Genomic DNA, 26,698 nt, shown 5'->3' with positions numbered 1-26,698 from the left:
CCACACAATAAATTTATTTTAACTTAATACTTATGTTTAGTTTGGAATCTGTTTCTATTCATATATTATAATCTGTAAGTGATATTTTTGTTGTGTTAGAATAATATTATGCTTATTTCATTACCTTTAAACGTTCTACCAAAAGAAACGAATCTTGATGCCTTGTTGTATAGATGAGAGATTGTTAAGAAAGTTTGTCTGCTGCACATTGAATTGTAGGTAAGCCCATAGATAGAGGTATAATATATTCTGTTCTTTATCTATGTGTAAGTCTGTGAAATTATTTCATAATTATTGTATAATCATTTAATCGAAACGAGTGCCTTTTTATGTGATAAATAATATAAAATTGTAATTTACGATTTTGTAACAGTTACACTGCAATATTCAATGTAATGTTACCATATAAATTAATATAAATCAGTTGTATTCGTCTTCATTATAAATGTGAAGGTAGATGTATGCAAACCAGTCATATTAAACCTATTGCCAAAGTCTAACCAAAGGTTCTCAAAAAAGAAACATGATTTAGTAAATATGTTTGTATATTTATTGAAATCTATTAAATTTGCCTTAAGTACAAAATGTCTTTTATTTTGTTAATTGATATGACAGATATATTTGTCCAGTGAGATTTTATTCTTCAAAAACTGATATCAATAGGAACAAAACTGTTGTGAGACCAATACTGGAGTAAACTATTGTTTGCAAAAATAATTATCAAATTCGATACACAATTGGAGAAGATGTCGTGTAGCATAAATACTAAGATTTTACGGGGAGTTCCTTATATTTTCAGTCAGTAAAAATATTTTTTTATCGAGTCAACAAGTTAAAACAGAGAGGGCTGTGGCTACCTAAGTCTTCTTATCCTCTAAAATAGTATGATGCACGACGAATACAAAAGCACGGTGAGCTTTACAAAATATTTTATTAAACCCATGTTGCTGTCATATCTATTGGCGATACTGGTTTCTATTAGGACAGTTTGTTTTTTATTCCAATATTAAAAAAAAAAAAGGTTCTTGAATGGTAAAGGATGTGAGTAGAGTAAAAACTTTATTTCATATTTTGTACATTTAAAATATTTGGTATTCAATAGATATTTTAATGCAGTATGATAAAATGTATATTATGATTTTTTAGACAAAGCAGGCAGCAGTATCATATAGGCAGAGGGTTATTTCTTTTATTCATGTTTCCATTTTGAAGAATTTACTTACCTTTTATTATCTATTAAAAGTAAAATATATACAGTCATATTTTATTTTAATTTAACATTTATTAATGCAGATATATATTGTCAGAAAAGTATAACGCGAACTGTTATCAATAAATAATTTTCGTAACATTAATATTTCTCAGTAGTAACACGTTTACTTTTCGTGTAATATGACATAAAGCCACGTTTTTAATACTCGTTCAAATATGTTTAATATTTTTGGCAAGGACAATACTTTTTGTAGTAGATTTAATTAAATACACATATTTATAATATAATAACATGCATTATTTATAATAATTACATTAAAAAGAAATAATACTGCATTTGTTGGGGAAGTTTCTCCACTTTGGGAGTTTTAAAATGGGATTTCTCTGAAATTGTGTAGGTCATTACATGGTTGACTGTGCTCTCGCCGGGTTCATCTCCGTGGTCAACGTACACCTTAGAAGTAACGGTTTCTTCGTATTCTTCCCCAACTAGCTGTGGTTCAGGTTCAATAAGCTCTTCGATTGGTAAGACGATCGTAGTTGTTGTAGTAACGGGTTCTGTAGGACAGTATTTTGGATAGAATTCTTGGGAGGGGTAGAGGGTATTTGGTTCGTAGAAATTTGGCATTGGGCTTACTGGGTTATAATGTTGATGGACTGGAGGGGGGACGATCTGGGATTCGGGGTAATAGTAGTGGTTTTGTTTAGCACGAAGATCGTATTGATAATGATTCATATCTTGTGGCACGTATTGAATTATTTCAGGATGATACTCATGATGCGGCACTGCATTGAGTTGAGCAATAATTTCGTGTTCAGGGACTTGTACAGAGTACACGTAGTAGGCATCTTCATTGGTAGAATTTTTTACACTTTCTTGCTCTACAGGCTTAAATTCAACGGTACTTTGCGTGATGTTTTTAATTTTTAAAACATCATTAAGGATAGATGTCATTTCTTTCGCTTGATCATTTGCAGCAGTAGCCAAATCACTTAGTATTTCCGGATCTGGGTTGAACTCTATACCGTATTTGTCTGCTATTTCCTGAGCAGTCATCATCTTATCTATAGCGATATTTTGGTATTCATTGTTTGATTTAATATGCCTTAATAATCTCATAACTAGTTGAGAGCTATCCATAGGGGACTCTGCTGATCTTTTCTTTCTTAGACTGTTTTCTTCAAGTTCACTGTCACAGTCTTTTAAAGCGTAACGAAGAAGATTTGCCATTTCACTTTGTATTGCTAAAGATATTTGAGTAGCTAGTTCTTTGATGTCTTCTATTTGCTCTTCTGCTGGTTTGTCTGATTTTGTTAATTGTGACATCATAGCTGCAGATGGTGTCGGGAATAGATTGTTATCTTCAGGTAACAAAAATATATCTAACCATTCTTTGTTAATGTCTTTGATTTCTGAAACTGCATCTATATCTGGGGTCTCTTTTAAGATGTCACGGGTAGTTTCTTCGTGTTCAGAAGCATCTTCTTTGTTAGCTAGTGTAAGGGAACCCTATAAAAAGGAAAGGAATAATTATTTTATATGGGGATATGTAAATTTCTAATTTATTTGCAATAAAATAATATACTTATCCTATTGTTATCAAGATAACCAGATGAATTTGTCAGAAATTATTGTTTTGGTCAAATGTATTACTCAATAAGATAGTCATCTATTAATTCAGTTGTGGGTAATTATAAGATTTTTTTATTAAAAGTTACAAGTTAAAAGTCGAGATCTGTTTATATGAATGATTACAGACAGTAATGATTTTGAATTTTTAATATCAGATATCCTATTTAAAAAGCCTCAAATGAAAAAATATCAAATGAAAAAAAAAAGTTTATCCATTTATCCAATCATATTGGCTGGGTTTCGGTTTGAAGGACATATTCCTTATAGCCAGCAGTGAAATTACAGCGTATAGAGGCAGCATAACACTTTAGTCCTTAGGAATGCCAAGGCATGAGGTGTATCATAGGCGACAGGGTATACCTTGTTATGTCCATGGTACTGTTCATGTCTATTATCGATGGTTACTATTTTCCATCACATGGGTCCTGAGCTTGTTTGCCATTCTAAGTTACATAAAACATATACATATATATTTATTGAATTATTAAGTATGGTTAATTTAAATAAATAAAATCAAATTCGCATAATTACTTCTCTATGTAACATTGTATAATGGATGCATTGAATGATGAACTAGTGATTAAATAATTATACACTAATCCCTATAAGTTGCTTGGATTATAATAATTTATATATATTTACCTGAATTAAAAACACCAAAAATACGTAGAAAGGCGCCATGGTGCCAAGATAATATGGCCTTTATGACATTACTTCAAATCTTTTATATACCTCGTTATCATATAATTTTGTAACAAAATATTATTGTCACGAGCATTACAAAGTTTGATGAAGCAATTACAAAATTACCAATATACTCTTTGTATTTGTTTTATTTTTCAATTAGCTATATTGATAATTAGTATTAGGTAAAAGCGTATACTTAGTAATGTTTCAAATATTTTCATTCTTTGACTTATTGTTTACCGACTTCAAAAAGGAGAATATTCAATATTTTCCTTAATTCTGGACCGATTATTATTATTCTTTTCGTCATTATCATCATATCAACTTTTGTTTTTTTTCACTATTGAAGATAAGCCTCCCCTTGAGGGGTTTTGCCAGTAGTTGCCACGATTGGTATGCGGATTGGTAACTGCAGTTAGGCTTTGGGGATGTTTTAAGAGGGACGCTGCTGCCCATCCCTTGCCCTTCCTTAGTTGCCTTTCTCATGGGTGTCGTATCCATGACAAAAGATGGGGTGGTCTATTCTATGACGGAATCATACGAGATTATTACAATTTGTTAAATAATAAAACTTAAAATTAACGCCTTAGTCATTAAAAAATAAACGTAGAGCATAAGGAATAATATAGGAGCAATGCTGTATCTTGTGACCCTGCCGAGGCTTTCCCAAGAGACTACAGCATGGGGTTCTTCAAAAGGGGGGTAAAAAGGTTTTTTCAGGACGCCGACTCTGCGCGCGTAATACCCCTACTATTGCAGGTGTTCATAGGCTACGGTAACCGCTTACCATCAGGTAGGCCATATGCTTGTTTGCCATCCCATTGGTATAAAAAAAGATGCTTACCACTTTCCGCCAGGTCTTTTGCCCTTCTAAACTTTATTTTTAATTGAAATAATTTACTTATTGATTACATAGATACCATGCTTAATTATTTTGAGAATAAAACATCCATATGTTGAATTTAAGTTTATTTTTACAATATTTTAAAATAAATAAATATTTTGTAATTAATTTAAATAATTTTAAGCATAATACGGTGGAGGTACAATATCATGTGAATAAGGCACTGAGGGGTACGTTGGTACCATCGTATTCGGTGTGGGATAAGGTGATGAGGGTTTTGGGGGATAAGGGGGTGGATTGTATGGCACAGGCGTCGTAGGACATGGTGTTACATGAGGAGGGGGATACTGATGTGTGTGTGGATATGGTGGGACAGGGGACTGTGGATAATCAGGATAAGGGTAGCTAGATTCACAAGGTCTTGGGATCGGAAGTGGAGAGGGTGGTGGGGGTGGAGAGTAAGGAGCGTATTGGGATGGAGCTGCTGGCGCTGGAGAGTATTGTTGGTTGGTGCTAGAGTATTGAGTTGGTGGGGACGGGGAGGAAGGTGGATAAGATGGTTGGGGAGGAGGTGGATAAGATGGTTGGGGAGGAGGTGGGTAAGATGATTGGGGAGGAGGCGGATAAGATGATTGGGGAGGAGGTGGGTAAGATGATTGGGGAGGAGGTGGGTAAGATGATTGGGGAGACGGCGGATAAGATAGTGAGGAAGGAGGAGGATAGGTTTGTGGAGGGGGAGGTGGATAAGATGGTGGTGAGTAAGAGTAATGTTCGTAGCTATAGGATTGCGAGTAAGCGGGAGGTGGCAGCGTACTTGGCTGCGAGTATTCAGATGGAGGGCTTTCATAAGAGCGCGAGTAGTATGTATCGTATGACGTGGGGACAGTTGTGGATGATATTGTCACAGTAGGATTTCCAGGAGTTGGTGGCGCGATAGCTACTTGTGTTGGTGATGAGGCAGGTGCTGAAGATACGTATATGACTTGAGGTGAAGAACTCGATGCAGTCGAATAACTAGATGGCGGATAACTATATGCTGTTTCGTAGGAAACCGCGGAGTTACTTGGGTATTCGTTGGACGTTGACGAAGTTGGCGATGAGTTGGAACTGGACTGAGATTTATTCAGGAGCGCTGAAAATAAAAGAAAGATTATAACCTTTTATTAATAAAAAGATCAATAGTGTTATTATGTAAAATCAATCTCGAATTTGTATTAATTTTAATATGACAAAAAAAGCGTGGGTTATTTTTAAAATTTATGTTAATTTTTAAACGAAGACTATAGGTATATATGTATAATTGTATATAATAATGAGTAGGGATAATATTTATATTATTATATGTATCACATCTCCATATTTAGAACTAACAGAATTTTTCATCGTGCCTCCCACCAAATTGTTTATAATTACTCCTCTCCAAAGGTTGCCTGGAATAGATCGCTCTTAGCGATAAGGTCGCCCATTGTTTTCTCATTGTGATTATTTCTTGTAATTATTTATATTTATAATATGTATACTATTGTAATCTTTTGGAAGAAACAATAAAGGGTATCTATCTATCTATCTATGTTACATAGTCACAGCGAGGTGAGACGCTGTGACGTAAATTATTATCGTACGCCCCCTGGAAAAGACTTCTGGATAAAAACAAGCGTCGAAAACGACCAATATTAAAGATTGTGTTCCACAAAAAAAAACAATGTCAATTGTGACAAAACTATTTCTTTTGATTTAACTAAACTACTAAACCGATTTTGATAAAATTTCTATAAGGACCTTTTTTTTTATGGGTGAAAATGGTATGGTAATCCCGCCTGCGCTAACGGTATACGCTTGCGGAGCACCAGTGAAGGGTGATAGATGAGAATAAAAACAGGCCAGTTAGCCCATTATGATGAATTCATTAGGAACTAACGATGACAGTTTCCAGGGAGAACCGCGAAGAGCTCGACCTGGTTGGGTATATTGCTAGCAATGGGATTCTCAGTCTCCATTACTGACAATCCCTTTCCCCCCTTTCTATAAGGACCAATATAACTGACGGAGTAATGAGGAAACAAACATAAAGAAAAAATACAATCGATCTGAGAAATTCTATCTTTTTTAAATAGGTTAAAAAATTTGGGATATTATTTCCTAATTAACTCGATGATTTCTTACACCAACACTTATTGTAGGTATATTGGTATCTTCTGACGTAATTCTGTGACCTTTTTCTTTATCAATACTTGTACGTGACATGTTTTACGTAAATCGCATTTGCCTGTATAATCTCGTTACGATATTATATACCAATATTAATTAACCAATAACATTAAATACTAACACACACATATTTACCTACTACATAATTATCTTGTCATTTCATTGAAGTTTTCTTTGGAAGTACCCATGTATATACAATTTTTTTTTATACAACTTAGAATGGCAAACGAGCTGACAGCTCACTTGATGGAAAGTGGTAACCGTCGCCTATAGACATGAGCAGTACCATGGACATAACAGAGTATATTGTTTCGCCCATGATACCCCCCTTGCGTTGCCATTCCTGAGGACTCAGGTGTTATTCCTCTGTATCCAGTAAATTCAGGTCAATCCCACCCGACAAACCGAAACACAGCCATGCAAACACAACTGCTTTACGGTTGAAACACGAGTGTGACAGAGGTACCCAAGCAATCGACTTTTGTACAAAGTCTCCCTCTCATGTATACTAATTGTAGTATAATAGTAACTTGAAACTTGACAACTTTAGACTTAAAAGAGTAAAAAATCACGTAGCATTTACACAGAAATAATAGTTTGGAATTATTATACATAAAAAAGAAACTTTAAAAACCTATGTAACATATTGCTTAGTGATAAGGCCGCTTTTTGTATCACTTCTCAATAAATTTACTGTATTTATTATTTTATAAATGATGCAATAAAGTGTAAATAAATATTTGAATCAGCATATTTTGAGTCAACCATATTTATTCTTATGGGAATTTATGTTAACATTCATACTAATTTGATTTAGTAAAACAATTAAATGATTTAGTTTGAATACGCTCAGCTAAAACAATTGCAATGCTGACATGCTGCATGCGAAGTTAAAAATAATCAATGTAATTTATAATCGAACACTTACGTGATGAATATGAGTACAAAGCGTTTATCATTTGGTTCATTCGTTCGTTCAATGATGCCATCTGCGAAATAAAATTAAAAATGTTCATACTTATTACATAATTAACAATATTTATAACAGAGACGGAAATTTCTTAACAATAGTATTAAAATTAAAAACAGAGGATTCACTTGAATTAATTTGTAAATTGTGATTAAAAAAAACGAGTTGAATTGTATCAAAATGAGTTAATTTGATTTAAAAAGTGAATTACTAAATCGATTTTGATAAAATTTCTATGTAAGTATACCCTTTTAGATAAAAAATATCCAAATCGGTTTATAATCGACTAAGTTATGAAGTAACAAACATAAAAATATAAAACCAATTTCCGAACTTCCTTCTTTTTGAAATCGGTTGAAAATACTGTGAAATTATTTATTGTAATACGTATTTCTTTATCTGCTAATTTGTATAATTGAAAAGTTGTAAAAACATTTGGAATATTTGTCATTAAATCACATTCTAAAAGTTTACATTTATAAGAACACATTTTGATGTTTGGTAAGATTACATCATAAAGTGCGTTGCCGTTTACAACTTATATATTTATATATATATTATTATATATTTATATTATTTATATATTATATATTTATCTCTATAAACGCAACAGGGGCCGGGTCACGGACTTCCATAAAATATAGTTGAGCACAAGGATGGCTGGCTTATCCGTCATACTCGTGAACGGATGCTGCTTGTGGAGGCTGGTCTTTTCATGTTTGCGTATTTATTTTTCATTTAATAATAAATATAAATAGAACTTAATGATATTTATAGTCACAGTACCTATGTAAAATTATCTTGTACATAATAATTTGAAAAGAGTAACTCTTGAGTTTTCTGCGGGTACTTCTCATCTGATAATAACAGTGGCCTGTTCCTGTGATTATTTAAACAAAACTTGAACACCTTTTAACTAATTTCTATTGAAACTGAATACACTTACAATTTGTTGATATTCTACAAGTTATACTCACTTAAACAAGCGACAAACGAATCAGTCGATAGGTACGTTTTCGTTGACACACAAATGAGGAATTACAATGTCGGATGTTGCTGTCTCATTCTATCTTATGCACATCTAACTGTAGACAGAGACACTTTCTACTTATTCAGATATTATTCGATGTAATAAAAATTTAATTTTACCTGTGACTGTTGTAGCTGGTGGCATGTGGATGTTGCAACGCTCAGTCCTACGCTCAGCGCGCTGAGCCGGATTACGAGCTTGAGCATTTTTCTTATATTATTCTCTAGCAATTTCAACAGGAGTCTTCTATGTCTAATATATCATTGTAAGACTATGAATTTGTCATTGGTATATAAATAATGATTAATACGGGACGTGATCTCGATAGTACTGCGAGATTAATATATTTTAAGATAACAAGATGCAGTGATAACACTGCACGTGATAAAGCCTGTAAATTATGCGTGCTGATAACGATTTAGATGTAAATTAAAAAAAAAATTAATAAAATAATACAAAAATGATATTACACAATATTTATTGTTAGAACATACATTAATAAATTGTAATACAAGTATAAATGAAGGAATTCCTAAACTACGAGTTTTTTTTAATGGGTGATAATGGAATGGTAACCCCACCCGCGCTATTGGTATACACCGGCGGGGTACTAGTGAGGGATGATAGATGAGAATGAAGCAGGTCAGTTAGCCCATCGTGACGAATTCAACAAGAATTGTTCATGATGGCGTCCAGGGGGAACCACGTGGAAGTCGACCTGATAGGGCTAGTAATGTCGAATCCATTGCTAACAATCCCTTCCCCCCCCCTAAATTACAAGTAGGTATTTGTACATAAAGTATTCTAAAATTCCATGAATTTTGTCTATAGGTATATGCTCCTACATGTGTATTTGTTATTGTATGTATATCTCTTAAAAACAGACACACAAATACTTATACATATACATAGACATTCATAGGTGACATAGAAAGAATGTAGTATCAGAAAACATTTCAAAAATGGTCAATCAATTTTGATTGATGCAATTTTTTTTTATATTATACGAAAATCTAAAGTTATATAATATAAAGGAAAATACTATATTAAAGACAATATAATAAGTACAAATAAATAAAATAAACATTTTTTATGATAAAATTTCCAGCTCTAAGATTAATACAATTTTATAATATAGAAAAACTACGTCAAGTCAACATTTCAAGAAAGCTATGTAACTATTATTGAAGCATGTCTAAAGAAACGCACAATTTAGTTGTTACTCGCTGTATTGATCTAATATTATTGTATAATCTAAGTGTTAAGTGCGTCTAAGTGTAACTTTAATTAGTGTATGTTATTGAGGGAAATTCTTCCATATTGTCTTCAGGAACGGGGCTAGAAGAATGAGACCGCAAACCTTTATTTTTTTTATTACTCCTTTTCCATTTAGCACAAAAAATCTCCAAAACTAACAAGATCATAGACAAGAATCCCGCCGAAATGCTGACACCTAATAACGGCACTATATCTGTGAAAGTTACTCGTTCAGCCAACATGGCCGCCCGACACCGGGGAGGTTGCACTGAGGTTCGGAGGATAAGCCGTCTCGCTAGTCCTATTTCGTGGATCCACATGCCGGTTGAGCGCATCACGTCGGTGAACTGGCCTCGATGTGGTGCAGTGACCCAGGACATTTTCTGCACAGAGTAAGTAATTGCTACGTAAAGAGTCGGAACTGCCTTATATTGACCAAACTAGAATATAAATCTATGCAACCATTTAAAAATATCACAAGTTGTTGGTTCAACTTATCTGAATAAAAATTAATTTTGTCAACTTTGAAGCTTTTAATTGTGATTGAGGATATAATAGGTCCCGATATAAAACGGGCCGCCCCTTTCTTTCCCGTGGGAGTCGTAAGAGTGGACTAAGAAACTTAATGGTCGAGGGATGGGCAACAGCGTTCCTTTTAAAATATCGCCAAAGCCCAACTAGGATTGCTAACCCGCTTGCCAAGCATGGCAACTATTGGCAAAACCCCCTTATGGGGGCTCGTTTTCAGCAGTGGACAGTAAACGACCGATAAGATGATGTGATGTGAATATGCCACTGAAGTTACCCTCAAATCGATTTAATAGTTTGATATCAAACTATAAAAATTAGACATAACTTCCGTTTTATTTTGTTACTATGAATTTTTAAGGTAATAATAACTTGCCCCGACTTTACATAGGTATATATTATTTATTTATACTACTCTTTTTCTTTCGTGAAAATATCCACATGACAATGAAGCTCGTATCACAATTCGCTATGTAGTTCAGAAGTGAGAAGAAAAGCAGACAAATGCGGAGGGCGACTTTGTTTTATATTATTTAAGATATACCTCTGGAATGGTGTCAATTTTCTTTATCTTGCATAATTCTACGTCGCTGAATGTTTTGTAATGAGAATAGAGCTGATGGTACTCGGCGTGATACGCTAGTGTTCCTCGCTTTATCTTCTCCACTCCGTGCTCAATGTCCAGGTACACGTTCGATGGTTTTATAGACTTCTTTTTCTTTAGATATTCCATATCGTACCATTTTGTTGTCACCTACAAATCGGCGATAGACTTATTAAATATATTTAGTTGCAAAATTGCTATTTTAATTTGATAGTTTAGTTAAAGTATTATGGTATGGTCTGTCGATAATTAAATATATAACAACTCTAACACAATTCCTATGAAAATTTTGTTTATATATTAAAATAATATTTTTATTATTAATTGTAAATAAACAAATAAACCAACTTCAATTGTGTCAAAACCAGTAATCTTGGTACAAAAACTAAATTACTAAACCGATTTTGATAAAATATCTATAGGATCAATCGGTAAGTATATCCTTTTATGTGATAAAGGCTTTTCCAAATCGATTTAGAACAAATATAAAAAAAAATTCAAATGAATTGATAGCCTTCTTTTTTTAAAATCGGTTGAAAAGGTAAGGGCACAGTCGATTAGAACTGAATGATTCTAAAATATTATTAAAAAATGTTCTGTAAAATTTACTGAGTTTGTTGTAATCCTAAAAGTACACACTAAATTAAAAAAGACATAAAAAAAGCTATTTATAATTATTCTCACATACATTGAAAAAATGACTATTCATAAAATCTTGATATTCTGACTTTATTTCGTAATTGGAGTCTCCGAGTTCCTTCAATGTATTGGGACCTCCCCGGCCGGAGCTCATGAGAGCGGACACTATGGCCGAAGTATAGTAAGCGTGCACCAGCATAGAACAAATGGACATTACACTGAATGTCCACCGCCCCGCTATGCCAGTGGGCACTGCGTTTGCATCTGAAAATGATATGTCAAATTTAAATTTATATTATTTTTAGGATTCTGTACCTCCGAAGGAAAAAACGGAACCCCTATGGGATCACTTCGTTGTCCTTCCGTCCGTCTGTCGAGACCTTTTTTCTTAGGAACATGTGGAGATATCAAGTTGAGAATAATCTCTTAGAGAAATTAATACTCAGATTTACAATTTCTTAAAGCAGTGAAAAAATCAAGCTTCTAAATCGATGCAATCAAAAGATACGGCCATTTATCTTCCATTTATATCGTGTATTTTGACATTCGTAAAGGGAATCAAAACTTATAAGGTACTTCCCGTTGACCTAGAACCATGAAATTTGGTAAGAAGCAATGTCATGTAACACAAGTAAAAGAAAAAAAAAAATCTGAAAACCGTAAATTTGTAGTTATTTCATAAAAAATTGATGATTTTGTACGGATGCCTTGTTGCGCGAGTCCGAGTCGCATTTGACCGGCTTTTTTTTTCAAGCAGACTTGTTTACAAACACTTCTAATTCGTAATTTTTTGATAAAAGCAGGGTTCGGAAAGTTGTTAACTGTTGAAGAGCCTGCGAGAAACTCAGCAGTTATTCTTTTAAATCTCTGTTAACATTTTTTAAATGTACTATATTGAAAATTAGATGGTCGTTAAAAGTATATCGAAAGTTATTAGATAAATTAACTTTTACATTTAATTCTCGCCTCTTAAATATATTTATCCTCTATTTTTTTTCTTTCATTTTCTATTTATATATTTTCTTTAATTACCTACATATATAAATGAGATCTCCTCCTAAAAATGCTTCAATAAATCAGCCTAACAGGTCGACATCCACGCCCTTTCCCTTGGAAGCAGTTGTGTTTGCGTGACTGTGTTTCGGTTGGAAGAGTGGGATATGCAGTGAATTTACGGGCTATATTAAAGGTTAACTACTAACTATATTAAAGGCTACATTAAACCTTAGGAATGACGACGCATGAGGGAGATACCATAATGTGAAACAGTATACTCGGTTATGTCCATTGTACTGTTCGTGTCTATAGGAGACGGTTACCACTTTGGACGGTGCATCCTGCCGGAATATACCGATACGGGGAAACCTTTCCATTTTCACCAATAAAAAAGATGAAACAGTGTGTTAAACTATGACCCCATCAGGCAATTAAAATCAACATTTTCCGCAAAACTGAAATATCTTGTTTATATTTTTAATGAATGATCATGGAATGGTAACCTCGTCTGCGCTAACGGTATACGCTGGCAGGGCACCAGTGAGGGAGACAATACCTTGTTGCAACCATGTGGCCAATACCGACATGAATGCCTCTGCTTTTTCTTCACTGTTACTGGCAGTAATTCTTTGCGCCAATGCTAGGGTGAATCCAATGACTAGACATGACCACCACACCGAGCTGTCGAATGGTTGTATGTACATATTGCTACTGCTGTCTCGCTCTGCTAAGTACGTAAATCCAACGCTAGATTGAAAAAAAAAATGTGTTAAACTCTTTAATTGATGACTTCAAAGGTTAATATTATTTATCGGTAATAGGAAATTTTTGCTCCAGGTTATGGCTAACTATCAGGTAAGATAGCAAGCAATTCGTTATTTTTTTTAATGGGTGATAATGGAATGGTAACCCCACCTGTACTTTCGGTATACGCTGGCGAGGTACCAGTGACAGATGATAAATGACGATGAAAGTAGGTCAGTTAGCCCATTGTGACAAATTCTATTAAACTTAACCACGATGGTTTCCAGGGGCAACTGCGTGAAGACGCGACCTGACAGAGTATTGCTTGCAATGGGTCAGTTAGACCCCATTACTAACAATCCCTTTCTCTCTCCAAGCAAACCAGTTATAGTGCTTCAGTGTTGAAAGCATTTTTAAGCGGTTTAATAATAATAACTGTTAATTATGTTATATAAAAAAATAGTTACATATACCTGAATAACCATATCGGCGTTATGTAGTCCAGAATAGAGATTCTTTCATATGTAGGCCGCAGAGCACCTGCGGCCAACTCTGTTTGTGCCGTTAACAGTAACATGAACATACTAGTGTGGGCTTCACTTACGTTGGTTTTTTGAAGCCACGTGGTTGTTACTTGTACCACTTTACTGAAATGTTTATGAAGAACGAAGTGATAAAAATATCCTCCCACTCTCTCTGAATTTTTCAATCACAATATTACGATTTAGTAGATTTTGCTCCGTGATGAATACTTTTTTTTCACGGAGCAAAATCTAGTTCTAGCTCTAGCATCTTCAGTTGACACAAAATTAATATGAGACTAAACCTTACTAATATTATAAATGTAAAACTGAGTTTGTTTGTTATCATTTAATACCTTAACCAATCACTATGAATTTTGATACATACGTACTATAAATGATAGAAAAGGACTAGGTTACTTATTATTTGTTTGCAGTTGGAGAACATATCTCGTTCACGCAGACGAAGTCGTGGGTAAAAGCTAGTAAATAAATAAATATAAAATGTCTGGAAAAACTTATCGAATAATAGTTTTTAGGTGCCACTTTGTCTGCGTGACCGGAATTTGTAAAGATTGACTGCAACAAAAGGTAACCCATGCCCTCCTTCCCAAACAGTATCATCATCATATCAGCCCTTAACTGTCCACTACTGAATATAAGCCTCCCCCTGGAGGGGGTTTTACCAGTAGTTTCCATGCTTGGCATGCGGATTGGCAACAACTAACACTACCACAGTTAGGCTTTGAAGATGTTTTGAGAAGAACACTGCTGCCCATCCCTCACCCTCCGTAGTCGCTTCTTACGACACCCACGGGAAAGGAAGGGCTGGTCTATTCTATGCTGCGACTACACGGAACTCTAAACAGTATATGTATGATGAATTTCGTAACGATGGAAGTCAAAGCGCCAAAAGGTAACAGACAAAGTCACTTAGATTTAAAATATTAATAACGGTTGATTTAGCGGATATTGCCAAGTTGGGTTATATGAGCAATATCCGCTGAATGTTGCTGTAGCGTTCGGGACGGGAGCCAGTGTCACCCAGCACATAGCGCAAGGAGAGACACCGTGGTAGTTTTAGCTAGTAGGAGTCCGGTTGTACCCATACGCTTCCCCTGATGGATCTGTATGATGCATTTCTCCATGTAAAAAAGTAACATGCCAGGACCACGGTCGATCACAAACGGGACCACATGTGACCTCGATACCATGACAAGTGGAGGATTTTGGCCCAGGATACGAGAGTCTTTATGATGAATTTCCCCATGAAAAACAGTTATTACGTAGCGTTTAGGGCTTCAATTATAAGTTCAGAAGCGGTATATCCACAGCGGATTCCGGCATCGTGCATCGTAGTATCCGCCATGTAGTCTATAAAGCTGCCTTTATATGTCTTTGGAGAATAGTTAGAAATCTGCAATAAAATTGTATTAAAGTGAATTAATTAAATCTATTTTATTATCAAAGGCGCATATTCTACAGTGCGTGTTGCCAGTGATGACTTTTGGAATCGAAACATAGTCCTAGACGGCTATAGAGTTATAGAGAGTTATGTTCAATGTACAGTGCGGTTTCAAAGGAGTGTTCTTCCCCAAACGCTTAGGCTTAGGATGAGCTTATTGCCGAGGCTCCTCTAGGGATTAAAGTGTGGGCTTTTTCATAAAGGGTTTATTAGGGTTTCTTTAGGATCAGTAGCGCGCACGTGATACCCCCAATGTTGCAGGCGTTAATAGTTTACTATCAGATTGGCCGTATGCTTGTTTGCCGTCTTAGTGGTAAAAGAATGCTCGGATTTTCTTTAGGTGACGGAATCCGAAGTGAGGATATCTGCAAAAGAACCAAAGTGACCGACATAGCCCGAAGGATAAGTAAGCTGTAGTGATAATGGGCTGATCAAATAGCTCGAAAAACTGACAACCGATGGGGGAAATCTTCTTGAGTGGCGACCCCGTACGGGTAAACGCAGTGTACAGTAAACAGATAACGGTTAATATGATAATATATTACAAAAGTGCATATAATATAATGAAACTAATGGAACCATATCTGTATATGAATATTTTTGAAAATATTTTAGATAATTAAATATCTTAACATTAATTTCTGTGAAATTGTCTTTTTTTATGCGACTTAGAATGACAAACAAGCTGACAGCCCACCTGATGGAAAATGGTAACTGTCACCCATAAACATGAACAGTACCATGGATATAACAATGTATATTGTTTCGCTCAAGATACCTCCCATGCGTTGTTATTCCTCAGGTATTATTCCTCTATATCCTGTAAATTCACAACTATATTCCACCCTTTAAAACGAAACACAGCTATGCAAACACAACTGCTTCATGGTAGAATTTGTGCACGCATTACGAAAGAAAAGATGTCCACTTACAGGGGCCGCAATTCTAACGGGATAGTTTCTAAAATTTCGACGTCGTAGTGTCCTTTCCCGGTCATGGGTCACTTTCAGACCTGAATATTTCGTCCAGTACGCCCATGCGTGTTCAGACGCTCCATCGCGGGGGTGAACCATAATGTCTTCTATGTATAACGTTTCGTTAAACGTCGGGTAGTCAGTATCGTCTTCTGAAAATGATAATTTGTTTGACACTAGAAGGAATTCGGTTTTTTTTTTTGTAAATTTTTACTCATATAGATAATGAACCTGTTTCTAAAAACATATATGTAAAATTTCAAGTTTTAATAGTTTATTTGTTTGTTGTTTGTTACATGCAAACAATTTGTTTATTTCACCAGAGGGAGACTTTGTACAAAAGTCGATTGCTTGGGTACCTCTGTCCCATTCGTGTTTCAACCGTGAAGCAGTTGCGTTTGCATGGCTGTGTTTCGGTTTGAATGGTGGGATATGGCGTGAATTTACTGGGTACAGAGGAATAACACCTGAGTCCTCAGGAATGGCAACGCATGGGGGGGGGGGTTATCATGGACGAAACAGTATACTCTGTTATGTCCATGGTACTCATGTCTATAGGCGATGGTTACCACTTTCCATCAGGTGGGCCGTCAGCTTGTTTGCCATTCTAAGTTGTATAAAAAAAAAATTGTGTTGATCACAATCTGCAGTGAACAAATCAATAAATGCAGTGTAGGACGACCAACTAGATGGAGTAATGACCTCAAATGCACAGCAGGGAGCTAGTGGATGCAGGTGGCTCATGACCGTTCCTTATGGCAGTCTATGGGGGAAGCCTATGTTCAGCAGTGGATAGATATCAGTTAGCCATTATTTGTCCAATGATGAATATCTCAGGATGCTGATAATGACAGTTTCTATAGGCGAATAATTTAGTAAATACATTATAAATTTAATAAATACTTACCAGTATATTTTGGAGTCATTGGCTGTGTTTTAAGCAGTACAACATCAACGTCATAGCGTACATGGTGCAGTGTATTTGGCATTTCATCACCGACCACCATCCATTTATAGTTATGGGAAAAGTGTTCCGGTTTAACCTACAATTTATTCGATTGTTTTAATTAAATGATGCTCAATAAAGGGTGAATGCAGCTAAAACTAATAGTTTACATGTTAATAAGTTTTTAAACGTTTATTAAGAATACTTATTTAAGGGGCCCTGAAAGCCCCTCAGCAATAAAGCGTCGATCAAATTTAATTATGGTTAGCTTTAACTGAACAGCTGGACTGTATAATACCAAAATACTGTCAGATACTAGACGAGAATACTCATATAGCAAAATTGTAATTATTTCTTGGCTTCACCTACGTATTAAATTCGAGGAATCCCGACTATGGTCTAAACGGAGGGACTGGTCGGATTGGCCTAATGTTGTAATATATGATAAGGAAATCCAGAGATGACATCTGAGGATGAAATCTGTTTCATTGGTCCTTCGTGATAAATTCGCAAAGAGTTGGTATTAAACCATGATGGTATTTAGGAAAAAAAAAAACACCAACCAACCAAAAACCGTGTGGAGGTTGACCTGATAAGGTGGACATGCTAGCATGAGATTGCTAGTACCCGATATTTACGTTCTTCTTCCCAGAAGTTATAATGAAGATGATGTGGGAAAAGGTTGTGGGAAACGGAATTGTTAGTAATAGGAATTAACAACCCTGGAAACTATCGTGGTTAATTAGTTGCAGTTGAATTCGTCACGATACAGTTCGCTTGCTCTGCTTTCTTTCTCTCACCATCTTCCACTAGTGTCTTGCCAGCGTAAAGTGCAGGCAAGGTTACAATTCCATTTTCATCTATTACAGATATGTGTATAAGAAACAATGGTAAAATTAGAAAGATTAATAAAGATATTATAGTTGTTAAACTACTCGTATTTTCGGACAACAACATAGAACTTTTTCATAATTAGACTCTCAAATTTCTATTCACAATAAGTAAGTATACTAACTCTGTCTAATAGTAAATTATTTTCTTCTGTAAAATACAATACGCCCTGAAGTAGATGAATACTTTCAAGTATATCTGGGTTGCAGGAGATCGTCGCACTTAAGCCTTGTTTAGACAACTGACGGAGAAATTTCACACGATCTGTAGACATAAGGAGAAAAGAAAGGAAAGGAAATAATCATAGGATCAGAATCAGAGAATCAGAATCATAGAAAAGATTCCTTGATGAACTTCATGTAAATTATATAAATAATAAAAAATAATTGATAAATTTATATATACACATATTTGTTATGCCTGTCCCCCATCAGGATAGGCAGAAACAATGAAATACCGTCAGCTTGTTGGCCATTTTAAGTTTGATAAAAAAATATATATTTCAATTGGAAAAAGATTACATCAATAAATTAGCTTCTTCTAATTAATTGATGTAATCGTTTTGCAATAATATTCGTACTCGCCGTGTCAGCATAGAATAGGCCATCCCTTCCTTTCCCGTGTGTGTCCTAAGAGGTGACTAAGGAAGGGCGAGGGATGACCAGCAGTGTCCCTCTTAAGACATCACCAAAGTCTAACTGCGGTTTTTACCCCAAGCTTGCCAAGTGTGGCAATTACTGACAAAATCCTCCTTCATGGAGGTCTGTGTTTAATAGTAGACAGTTGAAGGCTGATATGATGATGATGATGATGAATAAATAAATAAACATGTAATAAAAAATACCTATTTGTGACCAGCACGCTAACACAATGATGCTTCTTAATAGTTTATACTTAAAGAAGTCTGCTATAACTGCTGCGAGCATTTTGATAATCGTCAACAGTATTGTCTACTGAATGATTCCCCAAACTGTGTTTTACTGCTAGACATTTTACTATTCCTGGTCATCAATTAGTTTGACCAGTTTGGCCAATAGGAAGCAATCATTGTAACAGAATTTATAATTTGTCAAAAAGTAGAGATAGCAGACAAATTATTTCCTATAGTAAATTTTTAGACACCGATATCCAAAAAAATTATGAAATAAGAATAAGAATATATTTATTTCCTTTAACAAAATTAGCCTATGGTACAATATAGATATGACCCTACATAGGCCACATAGGCAAAGCCTGTCTCCTGGAAGTCAAAGCAAGTAATTTTACAGTTATGGTGCGGCGAACAGGGTTAATCTATGTAATTATATAATGTTTCATGTGAGTTTGGGTACACGTAGGTGCATAGTTTGTGTGGGCGTGTGCGTGTGCGCGTGCGAGTACGTGAGTGTGTGTGAGTGTGCATAAGTGTGTGTGTATGTATGTGTGTGTGTATGTGTGTTTATAAGCATGTTTGTTTGTTTGTTTGCAGGATTTATGTGTGAGTTTATGTGAGTTTCTTTATACTGTCATAACTTCTATATTATTTTGATTGACATCGGCTATAGCTTTCTTGAAAATACAAATTGTTATTTGGTAAAGAAACCGTATTGTTTGGATCTAATGGAAAATGATAATCGCTTATTTATATCTATAATTAAACATTTACGAAAGAAGTGAAAAATTTGTCATTTTTTAATTCCTTCTAATCAAAGGTTGTCTGGAAGACATAGCAATATGACCATCTCTTGTATAATATTTTTTTTTAATACTTTCAATAAGTATTGAAAATCCTTCAATAATTAATGTAATATTGGTGTAATAAAGTGTTAAATAAATAAATAAACAGTGTGTGTTGTTTTTCACGTAGTGTTACATCTCTGTACCCTAACCTTCAAACGTAAACCGTCTTTCTAGAACAACTGCTTGATAATAAATTAAAATAATAAAAAATCACATTTTTAATGGTGAATATTCTAACCGTACACATATGTACGGGTTACAGACTATTATTTAGTTTCGAACTATGGTTACAAATTAGTGTGTAATCATTTGGGTGGATTCAACTCGAGAAAATTGTCACATAGTTTATTCATAGACATAAATATTAAATTTTAATACCATATCAGCCGTTAACTGTCCACTGCTGAACATAGGCCTTTCCTATAAAAGGTTTTTGCCAATAGTAAACTTTTGGTTATTTTTTGAGAGAAACGCTACTGCCTATCCTTCGACCATTAAGTTCCCTTAGTCGCGTCTTACAATACCCACGGGCAAGGGAGTTGGCCTATTCTATGACAGAACCAAACGGCAACTTTAATACAGTTATATACATACAGTATTGTTTATTTATTTATTTAAGTCAAACAAACAGCTAAAATAATACATAATTATATACTTAAATAGTAATTTGGTAGCCACTAGAATTTGCACAAAATAAAATACAAGTAAACGAAACACAAAATTAGACAATATTAAATTAAACAAAATTAAACAAATATAAACAAACAAATACTATTGAAAACCACAGCAACATTGTCAATAATAATGTAAATAATAGTAATATTTATATATTTATTTCACAACTTTTTTGAGTACAAAGAAACACTTAAAACAATACCCTAGATACATCAAAGTTGTAGAGAACTGGTGCTTGAACTGGGTATCCGAAGAACCCGTATCACAAGTCACCAGGACCCCTGCCTGGCATGAAACAGTTTATGGTAATACATAGTATGTATTACAATGTTTCATGCCAGGCAGGGGTCCTCAATGGAGAACTCAAAAATTGTTAGGCGTAATAAATACAAATACAATACGTACACATGAAAACAAGTATACATACATAGTTATATGACATTTAAATGTTTAAATAACAATTTGTGTAAACACAATTGTTTATAAAGACTTATCATTCTTTTAAAAGAATTTAGAATTTTGCAATAAAACTGTAATAACGATAGCTGTAATACATGAGATTTATTATTTATACATTTAAAAAAATCGCATGTATGTATCATAATATAATAAAGTAATTTAAAAAATACAAAAAAAAAATCTTTGCAATGATAATACTTATGTACTAATTATTATATCAATCAGTTATCTTGGCAGTACCATACTACGTAAAACTTTGTTTTTTTATACTACTTAGAATGGCAAACAACCTGACGCTCCACCTGATGGAAAGTGGTAACCGTCGCCTATAGACATGAGCAGTACCGTGGACATAACAGAGTATACTGTTTCGCCTATGATACCCCCCATGCGTTGCCATTCCTGAGGACTCAGGTGTTATTCCTCTGTACCCAGTAAATTTTGTAGAAAAATATTAAGTTCAGATATAAGAATAAATAATTCTATGATCTCTATTATTATGGTCTAGCTTAGCAATAAGATTAAAGGTAGAATCAAGATGTGAAGATCTACATGTATCTATTGTTTTTTTTCTATTTAAGAGTTTCCTCTTGCCGGGGCAATTAATTCATCCATTCTCTTCCAGCCAGCTTTATTCCAAGTCATATCTTTGGCTTCCCTGTACAACATGACATCTAATGTTTCCTTTATCTGTCCCATGTAGTTATTTCTCACTATATCCCTTCTTCTTTTATCCTAAATTTTTCTTCTAGTTATGCCTTTTAAAAATCGCCATGTCGTATAAGGTGGTCCAGCATTTTGTCTCTTCGTCTTTATTGTTTTTGTTATTTGTTCTTTTTTCATTCACTCTTTTCAAGACTTCCTCGTTCGTTACTTTTTCTCTCCAGCTTATTCTTTCAATTCTCTTCCATGTCCACATTTCGAATGTCTAAAGCATCTTTCTTTCCTTTTGCGTCATTGTCCATGTTTCACAGCTATTAGACTCCAAATATAAATTAAAAAATAAAATTTTAGTTTTTTATTATTTTGATATAAATATATGTTTTTTTTTTTATTACTGGGGACCTTGTTTTACTATTGCTATTCTGTATTTAATATCCAATGTGCACCTAGCGTCCTCTGTGATTATTTTTCCTAAGTACTAAAAGTTCTTAATATTTCTAATAGATATGTTATTTATCTTTACTTGACTTTAGACATGTCTATAGGCGACGGTTACCACTTTCCATCAGGTGGGCCGTCAGCTTGTTTGCCATTCTAAGTTCTATAAAAAAAAAAAAGCTTTAGAAGATTTGAGTATTTTGGTTTTATTTGTGTTAAATTTAAGTGATAGTTCCTTAAAAATCGTATCCATGGTATTATTTGTACTGAAATTGTTTTTATTAAAATATAAACACAATTTGAAAAATTTAATGTATATTTTTATAAAATACAATAAATTCGTAATTATCTACAAAAGATTTCTGTACATACTAAAATAATAAATAACATTATAATTATAATTAACATAATTGTTTTATTAATAAAAGTGATTTATTTGTAATAATAGGGATATGCTGGTGGGGGCGCGGCGGCACATCCGCACGATGGCTTAGGTAGTTCTAGAAGTTTCGGCTCCAGTAGAGGCTTCGGCTCTAGACTGCATGGTACTGGTGGCGGCACCATATACGCTGTCATAGGAATACCAGCTGGTGGTGGTGGCGGCGGGTGGGCATAAGGGCATGGGGGAGGGGGCGGGGGTGCACATGAACAAGGTGGAGGTAAATGGTGTGCTGGAGGTGCGGGAGGTACAAGAGATATTACAATAGGAGATGGCGCCGGTGGTGGAGGGGGAGCAGGAAGGTATACAGGTGCGGGAGGTGGGGGAGGAAGATATACGGGGGGAGGTAAAGGTACGGGAGGAGGAGGCAGACATACAGGGGCAGGTGGAGGAGGTAAACATACAGGGGCCGGTGGAGGAACTGGTAATACGATAGGCGCTGGAGGAGGTGCTGGTAATACTATTGGTGCAGGAGGTGGTGGCGCGGGTAGATATACTGGAGCTGGCGCTGGCATCACCAAGGGTGGCGGTGGTGGGGGAAGGAAGACAGGGGCAGGCGCGGGTGCTGGTAATATGAGAGGTGGTGGCGGAGGAGCAGGCAGGACTATAGGTGCTGGTGCTGGTGGTGGGAGACAAAAAGCGGGTGCCGGTAGGACCATAGGGGCCGGAGCTGGAGCCGGTGCAGGGGGTAATAGTGGAGGAGGCAGAGCGGGTAGACATGTAGGTGGTGGCGGAGCAGGGAGAAGTATCGGGGGTGGCGCAGGGAGGACCAACGGTGAGGGTGGAGGTGGTAAGAGGCAAGGGGCTGGTGGTGGTGGTAAGAGGTAAGGGGCTGGTGGTGGTGCTGCGTACATTACTGGTGGTAATGCCGGCGGTGGAGGCAGAGGGGGAGCGCCTGCAGGCATCAGTACAATTGTAGGAGGAGCTGGCGGCGGCAGAGGTGGTAAAGGCGGTAAGAGTTTCTCACATGGCAGCAAGAGCTCTTTTTCTTTACCTGTGAACAAAAAATAATGAAAATAATAAAAATAGTGATAAAAAAGTTTTTATATAATTTCAATTTCATTTTTACTCCTACTAGCCTTATTCTTATTGTTGTTTCCATTTAGCGGGTAAGAAATTATCTAGTCTCAAGTGTGATACCATGGGCGTCACTGTATAATATTAATTAGTTTATTAATGGCCATGATATCGTATCACTTCTGAAGGTTGGTTACTTCCCATTAGATGGGTTAATAACTTGATTGCCACTTTTAATTGTACTAAGAAAGAATATCAATTTTAAGTTTTTAATTCCAGGGCTAACTAACTGGCTATTTCAGATATTTAATAGATTTCATTTATATTTTAACTATGTTTGACTGTGGCTTTACTCGCTTGTAAAAAGTATCCTATGCATTATTCTAGAATAATAACATAATCTATGTGTCAAAATTTATATAAACCCGTTCAGCTATTTGGACATGACTGAGTGGTAAACATTTATAATAGAGATAGAAAAAAAAATAGTAGTTAGAATCTAGAATACTAATTTATTTGCCGATTAATAATAAAATAGTTAATATTTGTCGTAAAATTGTCATTTTGATAAATTGATAATTTTCGATAAGAATTCATGTAAAGTGCGTGAAATAAAAGAAACTATTCATGGCTTCTCGGAAAAAGCTCACAGTTTCGAGAATACTGATTAATTTTAGGATAAGTTCATTACGAATATAAAGTGATAATTTTAAAATGTAAGAAATAATAAGGAATCTAGTATAAATTTAAAAGAACTTTGGATTTAAATTTTAAGTTATAACTTTAGCGTTTTGGATATTTAGTTAGTTTAATCTAAACTGTCTTTAACTATAACGCTGCTATAAAGGCGAAATATTTTTTGTTTGTTATATATAGATTAAAAAAATTATTTCACCCAGTTTTAAAATTTACCTATAAAAAGCTACATTATTAGCTAGTAACTGTTTAACTGTTTTATTATATAAATAATAAGTATATAAAATATAGCGTTTATTTTAAGAAAAAAAAACACGCCAAGCTGGAGTGGGTCGTTAAAAAATTATAAATTTAAGAATGACGTGTTACCAACCTAGACATTTTGGTGCAAGCAGCGGCTTCAGTAACCTGTAATTTTAAATACGATATGCATTACCATAAATAACATGGGATAGCGTGTCATTTTCATATATTATAGGAGCAATTGTAGTATATTTAAGTTATACGTACGAACTCAGTACTGATTTTTTGCATTCTTTTATTTCCTTCAGGGCTTCCAGCTGGAAAAAAAAAGAAAATGTTGTAAACTTTGGAAACTATGAAATATACTACTTTTTATATTCATTAAGTGAGTGCATTATACCTACTAAATATATAGTTATTAGTCTAATACTTGTATACTGGGGGGGAAAGGGATTGTTAGTAATGGAGACTGAGAATCACATTGCTAGCAATATACACAACCAGGTCGACCTCCTCGCGGTTCTCCCTAGAAACTATCATGGTTAATTCCTGATGAATTCATCATGATGGGCTAACTGGCCTGTTTTCATTCTCATCTATCACCCTTCACTGGTGTTCCGCCAGCGTATCCCGTTAGCGCAGGCGGGGTTACCATACCATTTTCACCCATCAAAAAAAATACTTGTATACTTGTGTTCCTATATACATACGCATAAAATGTATCTTCACGTATTTTTTAATAAATAAAATGTGTGCATACGCATTAAAAAGATGCAGAAATTATAAAACAAAATAAATATAGAAGTTATAAAGAAATCACTCATAACTATTTATCACGCAAAATTGTATGAAAAAGTTGACCCGTTGTTCTCGAAGCATTTCTATGAAGACATTTTATCTATATAATCTAAGGTTACAATATTGAGTATTACATATTATCACCAAAATTAAAGTTATGCCCAAAATTTTAACAAAATCTATTAGAAGAAATTGTTTTAAATTATAATGCTTAAAATATTTCACCGAAACAAACAACAAATATTGGCAACTTAAACAAAAAAATTTAAAAATACTTAAGAAAAATGTTCATACCAAGCACAGTCCTTTCTCATCGCAAGCGGTGACGAAACTTGATGTAAGCAACAAGATTCCAAATGAGGACCAAAGTAACTTTTGGGTCCCCATTTCCCCTTGTCGCCAGGCACAATCACGGGGCTATTGCTTTAAAATAACTATCTGTTTCGTATTTAAAGAGTTAATATCCATATTCAATATAGAATACGTGATTTTCGTATATGTTTTTTATCTAATGGTGCAATCGATTTCATTTTATATTGAAATCTTTTCGTAATGTTTTTATATTTCTCTATGATAAGATCGGACGTGTTGATATAGTTGGAAGGAAAAATAATTGTATTTATTTAAATTTATATTAAATAATTTAATTTTAAATTTCATTATATATAAAAAAACTTATACACAAATAATTTTTGTGTAAAAAAATACTTTGTCACGTTCGTTTAGACTAATCTCCAAAACCGCTCATACCATATACTGTATATCTTTATTTATTTAATTTATATATATATATATATATATATATATATATATATATATATATATATATATATATATATATATATATATATATATATATATATATATATATATATATATATATATATATATATATATATATATATATATATGTCTGTAAGAGATTGTCTGTAACGATAAGACTGCCTTTTGTACCTTTATGTACATATTTTAATCTGTATTTTATGCTACTGTATTTCACTTAAATTGTTTTTATATCATTGCATATTTTTATGTTTCTGGTGCAATAAAGGGTTCAATAAATATATACATTTTCTATTTATTTACTCGTATTTAAATTTTAATACATACAATACATACATTGTTTATTCTGACGTGAAAAAGGATAATTTTTAATGTGTAGTGAAATTAGAAAGTATAGAGGAATAACGTCTTATTCAAAGGAATGGAGGAATGTATGAGGGACACCATTACCGTCATATTGTGATATCTATGATATTATATATATATCTATAGACGACTGTTAGCATTTTCCATTAGGTTTCTTATTTCATAAAACAATTGTAAATATTTTCATTAGGAAGACTTATAATATTTTGAAATCATCATCTTCATCATATCAGCCGTTAACTATCCATAGCTG

The 26,698-nt window shown here is 34.3% G+C and overlaps 4 protein-coding genes across 4 annotated transcripts; all 4 read right to left on the bottom strand.

Annotated features, from left to right (window-relative positions):
- Window positions 1-1,488: 1,488 nt before the first annotated feature.
- Window positions 1,489-3,536, bottom strand: LOC113513608 (uncharacterized). The gene is made up of 2 exons (XM_026897601.3): window positions 3,488-3,536; window positions 1,489-2,722 (listed from the first exon to the last, which is right to left on the bottom strand). Exons 1-2 carry the CDS (start codon window positions 3,524-3,526, stop codon window positions 1,523-1,525), a joined length of 1,239 nt encoding a protein of 412 aa, XP_026753402.2. The 5' UTR covers window positions 3,527-3,536; the 3' UTR covers window positions 1,489-1,522.
- Window positions 3,537-4,486: 950 nt separating this feature from the next.
- Window positions 4,487-8,887, bottom strand: LOC113513609 (uncharacterized). Its single transcript, XM_026897602.3, has 3 exons — window positions 8,704-8,887; window positions 7,513-7,573; window positions 4,487-5,508 (listed from the first exon to the last, which is right to left on the bottom strand). Exons 1-3 carry the CDS (start codon window positions 8,788-8,790, stop codon window positions 4,556-4,558), a joined length of 1,101 nt encoding a protein of 366 aa, XP_026753403.2. The 5' UTR covers window positions 8,791-8,887; the 3' UTR covers window positions 4,487-4,555.
- A 158-nt stretch (window positions 8,888-9,045) lies between these two features.
- On the bottom strand, window positions 9,046-19,132 carry LOC113521088 (uncharacterized). The gene is made up of 10 exons (XM_052896124.1): window positions 18,994-19,132; window positions 18,274-18,413; window positions 17,220-17,355; window positions 16,271-16,464; window positions 15,160-15,290; window positions 13,826-13,999; window positions 13,165-13,355; window positions 11,662-11,876; window positions 10,914-11,123; window positions 9,046-10,224 (listed from the first exon to the last, which is right to left on the bottom strand). The coding sequence occupies exons 1-10, from the start codon at window positions 19,073-19,075 to the stop codon at window positions 9,868-9,870; spliced, it is 1,830 nt and encodes a 609-aa protein (XP_052752084.1). The 5' UTR covers window positions 19,076-19,132; the 3' UTR covers window positions 9,046-9,867.
- Window positions 19,133-22,289: 3,157 nt separating this feature from the next.
- Window positions 22,290-25,771, bottom strand: LOC128200936 (uncharacterized). Its single transcript, XM_052895985.1, has 4 exons — window positions 25,591-25,771; window positions 24,766-24,815; window positions 24,629-24,663; window positions 22,290-23,536 (listed from the first exon to the last, which is right to left on the bottom strand). Exons 1-4 carry the CDS (start codon window positions 25,681-25,683, stop codon window positions 22,536-22,538), a joined length of 1,179 nt encoding a protein of 392 aa, XP_052751945.1. The 5' UTR covers window positions 25,684-25,771; the 3' UTR covers window positions 22,290-22,535.
- Between the last annotated feature and the right edge of the window lie 927 nt (window positions 25,772-26,698).

This window comes from Galleria mellonella, unplaced genomic scaffold (genome assembly GCF_026898425.1).
Source record: "Galleria mellonella isolate WM207_F2 unplaced genomic scaffold, CSIRO_AGI_GalMel_v1 utg312, whole genome shotgun sequence".
Classification (NCBI taxonomy): Eukaryota; Metazoa; Arthropoda; class Insecta; order Lepidoptera; family Pyralidae; genus Galleria; species Galleria mellonella.
Note: the sequence above shows the minus strand (reverse complement) of the source record. Positions and strands in the feature narration are given on the sequence as shown.

What these genes read in the sequence shown, in the direction of transcription:
- LOC113513608 (XM_026897601.3), bottom strand. Translation starts at nt 3,526, where the DNA reads ATGGCGCCTTTCTACGTATTTTTGGTGTTTTTAATTCAG. An exon ending in TTTTGGTGTTTTTAATTCAG is followed by an intron (nt 2,723 to 3,487) that starts GTAAATATATAT and finishes TCCTTTTTATAG; the next exon opens with GGTTCCCTTACACTAGCTAA.
- LOC113513609 (XM_026897602.3), bottom strand. Translation starts at nt 8,790, where the DNA reads ATGCTCAAGCTCGTAATCCGGCTCAGCGCGCTGAGCGTAGGACTGAGC. An exon ending in ACCAGCTACAACAGTCACAG is followed by an intron (nt 7,574 to 8,703) that starts GTAAAATTAAAT and finishes TTTATTTCGCAG; the next exon opens with ATGGCATCATTGAACGAACG. An exon ending in TTTGTACTCATATTCATCAC is followed by an intron (nt 5,509 to 7,512) that starts GTAAGTGTTCGA and finishes TTTTATTTTCAG; the next exon opens with CGCTCCTGAATAAATCTCAG.
- LOC113521088 (XM_052896124.1), bottom strand. Translation starts at nt 19,075, where the DNA reads ATGCTCGCAGCAGTTATAGCAGACTTCTTTAAGTATAAACTATTAAGA. An exon ending in AGCGTGCTGGTCACAAATAG is followed by an intron (nt 18,414 to 18,993) that starts GTATTTTTTATT and finishes TTATGTCTACAG; the next exon opens with ATCGTGTGAAATTTCTCCGT. An exon ending in CCGTTAGAATTGCGGCCCCT is followed by an intron (nt 15,291 to 16,270) that starts GTAAGTGGACAT and finishes ATTTTATTGCAG; the next exon opens with ATTTCTAACTATTCTCCAAA.
- LOC128200936 (XM_052895985.1), bottom strand. Translation starts at nt 25,683, where the DNA reads ATGGGGACCCAAAAGTTACTTTGGTCCTCATTTGGAATCTTGTTGCTT. An exon ending in ATGAGAAAGGACTGTGCTTG is followed by an intron (nt 24,816 to 25,590) that starts GTATGAACATTT and finishes TTTTTTTTCCAG; the next exon opens with CTGGAAGCCCTGAAGGAAAT. An exon ending in AAAAAATCAGTACTGAGTTC is followed by an intron (nt 24,664 to 24,765) that starts GTACGTATAACT and finishes TTAAAATTACAG; the next exon opens with GTTACTGAAGCCGCTGCTTG.